This window comes from Mus pahari, chromosome 2 (assembly GCF_900095145.1).
Source record: "Mus pahari chromosome 2, PAHARI_EIJ_v1.1, whole genome shotgun sequence".
Taxonomy (NCBI): Eukaryota; Metazoa; Chordata; class Mammalia; order Rodentia; family Muridae; genus Mus; species Mus pahari.
In genome coordinates, this window is record NC_034591.1 from 160,870,905 (window position 1) to 160,876,221 (window position 5,317).

The window sequence follows — 5,317 nt, forward strand, 5'->3', positions numbered from 1 at the left end:
TTAATAGTATTCGAGAGTTGTGGCTTTATTGTAACTAAATAGAACACATGGAATGTGTTCTTCTGCTTTCCATCCTTCCCATTGGCCTTTGCAAAATAGCTCTAATGCATAGAAAATGTCTGTCCATAAATAATTTCACAACTGTGTATGTGGAGGAGCATCTGACATGCCTACATGAGTTTTACAAGAGCCTTGTTGGAAGCTTCCTGCTTCGACTCTCCCACGCTCTGGCTAGTTTATTTAACAAACTCCATTTCATAAACAGTTTGGAAGTAAGCATCAAGACTGCCCCTTAGAATTTTTAAGCAATTAAATATGAATAATGCGTTATGAGCAAAGCAGGCACCTGGAAGCTGTTTTTCTAAGCAGACTCCACCCTTGAGCCACAGGCTGGCTTAAGACAGGATGGAAGCCTGGCCTCTCTGAACACCTTGCATTTCTTTCTCCTTCATTTCCACTCAGAAGCTTGCTTGGCCCTGCTTATAGGCACTACACACTCAAAGAGCATCTGTATTCCTTACCTATCTCGATGCCCTCAGAGACTAAAGGCACAGAGACATCATTGTTCTGAGCCTGCAGCCACCTTGGATTCCAAGAGAAACCCACAAAGGATACACAGTCCCCCAGTGAGGCGAGTACCAATGGGGGCATTCAGCTACACCCTCAGCAGAAGCGATCACTTTGTGGGAACCGATTGGCGCACTCAACAGTAACTTCTCCATACCTCCTGTGGAACCTGGTCTGAGAAGTGGTGACCAGACTGAGCCCTGACCGGGGCTGCATAGTTACTGCCCAGTCTTCCTCTGTTCAGACCCAAGGCTCCTGTCAGGACTCTGAAGACACCGGAGCTCACTGGCCTCTTTCACCTGCTCCTCCTCCCACTGTAGTCACACTGAAAAGTCCCCTCCCTTCTGCTCTTCCCTCTCAGTCCTCTCTCTAATTCTTGTGTCAGGATGTCAAGCCCGGCCTGTCAAGACTGCCAGAGTCGCCAGAAAACTGTAGTTATACACATAATAATGAATGTAGCTTCGATAAATAAGAAAGGCAACCCTGCATCTTTATAGCATAAAGAAAATTCTGTTCAAACTCATGAGCTTTGTGGATTCTGCTTATAAAACCCTCGATATTTAATGCGAGAGAAAAAGGGACACAGGAACTGTAGCTCTCTGCAGAGAATTTTGGAAGTGTCATAGTTTGCCTGCCATCATAAAAATGGAAGAGTAGCCAAGGGAGCTTAAACAGGTGCCAGTTCAACTCCAAGAAGCTCTCTCTGACACACACCCAGCTCAGACCCCGGCTCTCAGAACACCACCTGGTTGCTTATTAGCACATGCTAGTTGCTTACCAAACAGGCATGTTTCATAAGTTTGTGTATGTGTGGGTGTACATGGGAGTGTGTGTGCATGTTCCCATGTGTGGGTGCAGGAGTGTGTGTGAGTGTGTATGTAAGTGTGTGAGTGTGTATGAGTGTGAGAATGTGTATATTAGTGTGTGTATGAGTGTTTATGAATGTGTATATGTGTGTGAGTATATGTGTATGGTTATAGGTGAGTGTGAGTGTGGATATGTATGTATGAGTGTGTGTAATGTGAGTGTGTGTGAGTGTGAGTGTGTGTGCATGTTCTCATGTAGGTGCAGGGTGTGTCTATGAATGTGAGTGTCTGAGTATATGTATATGAGTGTGTTTGTGAGTATGTGTGAGTGTGAGTATATGTGTATGAGTGTGTGTCTGTGAATATGTGTTTGTGTATATGTGAATGCATGTTTATGGATATAGATAAGTGTGTATGTGTGTATGAGTGTGTGGGTATGTGAATGTGTGTAAGTATGAGTGTGTGTGCATTTTCTCACATGTAGGTGCAGGGTGTGTGCGTGTGAGAGTGTGTGTATGCAAGTGTGTGGGGTGTGTGTGTGTGTGTGTGTACCAGAGGTCAATCTTGAACCTCATTTTATTTTTGAGACAAAGTTACTAGGAGTTAGATCTTGACAAGTAGGCTAGACTGGCTGGCCAGCAATCCCCAAGGACCTGCCTGTGTCCCCACAATACTGGAGTGACAGGCAGGCACACCATAGACAGCTATTTTTAAGTGGTGCTGAGGTTGAACTCTGTTCCTCATGCTTGCAAAGTAAGCACTTGACTGACTGAGCTGTCTTCCAGCCCAGATGGCATTCTCTTTAAACTAGGAAGAAAAAGCACCGATCTCTGGGGCTGCATAGGGAGGGCTGCACAGGGAGGGCTGCACAGGGAGGCACTGCACAAGGAGGGCTGCACAGGGAGGGCTGCACAGGGAGGCATTGCACAGAGAGGCACTGCACAGGGAGGCACTGCACAGGAAGGGCTGCACAGGGAGGCACTGCACAAGGAGGGCTGAACAGGGAGGCACTGCACAGGGAGGCACTGCACAGGGAGGGCTGCACAGGGAGGCACTGCACAGGGAGGCACTGCACAGGGAGGGCTGCACAGGGAGGCACCTGCCCTGATGCAAAGCCACAAGGGAGCTGATGGCTCTGCTCCTGCTCCAGCCCCCTCTCCTGGAAAGGTGTACTTCAGGGCACCCCAGAACACCTTTGTGTTGAGTCACGGTGATTCACTGACTTTAGATTGAGCATCGCCTGTGCTGTTGGAGCCTGAGACATGCTGGGAGAAGCCCTGTCTGACTGTTGGAGCTGAGGTTCAGGCTGTAGAAGGCTGCTACATCTCTGCCATGGCTCTCCCCTTCCCCCTCAGCCCAACCTCCAGCTCTGCTTGGGGAAGCCACACAGCCCAGGCTGCCTCGGGTGGCTGCCAGGACTTTCTCTGACTCTGTAAGCCTCGTCCCCAGAGCTTCCTGAGAGGTCCTTTCTGCCTTCTCAGTCTGCACATCTTACTGCCAGTGAACCTGGAAACCCAGGGCAGCGTGAAGATCCGACAGAACCTAAACCCCCACCTGCAAATTCTACAGACCAGTATTTGGAAATGCTTCTTCAACAGTCCCCTTTTTCTAGAACATTCCCATGTGTATGAACACACGCAGGGCTGTGCCTGGCCACACAGGAGGGTTGTGATGCGCAGAGGACATCTGAAAATTTCTGGATACACTTTTGGTTGTCACGGCTGAGTGCTGGGGTAGGGTGAAGCTGCTAACACCCAGTAAGACGAGATCAGCATGCTGCCATCAGCCTGCCTTCCAGTGCGCCCCACTCCCATTGAGGGAACACCCGCTGCGACTTAGGCAGAAGACCCCACTACTCATACAGAGGTCACCTTGCCACCACCAGAAAGAATTATCTGGTCCACTCTGCCAATATTGCAGAGGCTGTGGGACCCCAACAGAACTGCCTTCAAAATAATCAGATCCCTTGCCACATAAATATGTTTGGTAATATGAATGGCATTGCAGAGAATTTACAAAAAAAAAAAAAAAAAAAAAAAAAAAATTTTTTTTGAAAGAAAGCCAGGCTTGTTTCACGGATTTGGTGGAAGATCACAAAGTATAAAAAAAGAAAACCTGGAATTAAAAAAAAAAAAAAAAAAAAAAAAAAATCCCCTCTGCAGAGCCGTCTGAAAAGATGTGGACCTTCGAGAAGAAATAATGACCATCAGGCTCCCAGCTGGGCTTGACACGGTGCCAATGTTTACCGGGTGCACAGGGAAGCGGTGCATTTGTAAGATTGGAAATAATGGACCCCTTTGTAAAGTGAACACAGCAATTCGGCCTTAATGGGAGCCCCGACACACACCGCCTCATTTCTGCAACACCCTGCATTAACCTCTGAGACTTCAAAAATGGAAGGTGACGTTTTGATAAAGGTTTCTGAATTACAGGAAAAAATATTAGCAGGTCATTAAGTCGCCAACGAGGGGAAAATTAAGGGGAAAATCAGCATCATCGCCATCAGTGTTACTGGAACTCTGCGTGAGAGAGGCCGGCGTTCTGTTTGGGAAATTGATCTCCTCTGTCACAGGCTGCAGGTTGACTCTAACAACCCCTCTCCTTTCCTCTTCAAACAGAAGTATAATTACTGCAATGTGGCAAGCAGACTATGGAACAAGAAGCCACACTGTGTGCAGTACGCCTTCATGGGCTCAGTTTTCTTTACAGTCAAGCTTGAGGCTCTGGAGACAGGCTCATTAAAACAAACCTCTGGTGCTGGATGTCTCTCACAGGAGACTGGCACAGTCCAGAATGCAGACAACCTGCCCTGTGTGAGATTGCAGTGAGTCTGGGGACAAGCTCTCAAATGCAGGCGTGTTCTCAGCTTTCGTGGAGTTGAGGAATGAGGAGGAGAGCATCACGGTCCAACAAGGCTTGATTAGTGAGGATGGATGTCACCCTGGGTCTACTGCTTAGCACAGAATCCCGTTCCCTATCCACTCCGTGAGGCTGCATTGTCTGTGTCCACCCACTCTGCTCATCCCACACAGCCAGCTGCATGACCACCGTCCACGCAGGAAGCAGAGCAGAGCTGTAATTAAGCCACACAGTGGGAATTTTTGATGGGCGCCTTCCTAGAAGCAACTTGTCCCCCAGTACTGAAGACGGAACCTACAGCCTCACATGTAGACCCTGTATCATGGGCTATACCTCCAGCCCTCTTTAGATCCTCTTATTACATTTAGTTTTCATGTATGTATGTGCATAGATGCAGAGGGCAGATGCCACATGTAAAGTCAGAGGACAACTCTTGTGAATTGGTTTTCTCCTACCATGTGGGTTTAGGGAACAGAGTTCAGATCCTCCAGAAACAACCAAGAACCATTTCACTGCCTGTCTCCCCCCCCCCCCCTTTTAGATAGTACTTCCACGTACTTCTGGAAACTGAACCTAGACCAACCATAGCCTATTTCCCAGAAGCCTCGATGTCTTGCAATAACCAGTCTTCAAGAGGCAGGACTGTCCCTTAGCACCCCCTGCTGACAGGGAGGGGAATAGCATCTGAGCCCACATGCTTCTCTGACCATTTCTTCAATTGAGAGACTCTGTCTTGGGGTCCTAATCTTCAAGCTTGTTAGTAAAATGTCTTTGATTTATTCATATAAAATAAGATGTGGAACATTTGGGACATACTGACAGAAGGTCTACTCACCACATTTTTTCCTTCATTTTGAGCATCTCGATAGTCAGGATTAAGCTGAAAAACAAAGCAAAATTTGTTTTAAATTAAAAGTGCCAGGAAGGATGTGCTGAGCCTGGACCTGTAAGATGTCCCAGTGGATAAAGGTGCATCACTGAAAGCTGGATGACCTGAGATTAATCCCAGCATGCACTTTGCATGCGCTTCCTCTATTTCTCTCTCTCTCTCTCTCTCTCTCTCTCTCTCTCTCTCTCTCTCTCTC

General features: G+C 47.6%; 1 protein-coding gene across 2 annotated transcripts in view; it reads right to left on the reverse strand.

The window, feature by feature from the left end:
• Itpr2 (inositol 1,4,5-trisphosphate receptor type 2) overlaps positions 1-5,317 on the reverse strand; it is a 397,058-nt gene that overhangs the window by 296,349 nt on the left and 95,392 nt on the right. For both annotated transcript variants that reach the window (XM_021191683.2, XM_029533962.1), the window contains one exon: positions 5,068-5,112. In XM_021191683.2, coding sequence (XP_021047342.1) covers positions 5,068-5,112 — 45 coding nt within the window. The remainder of the gene's footprint in view (positions 1-5,067; positions 5,113-5,317) is intronic.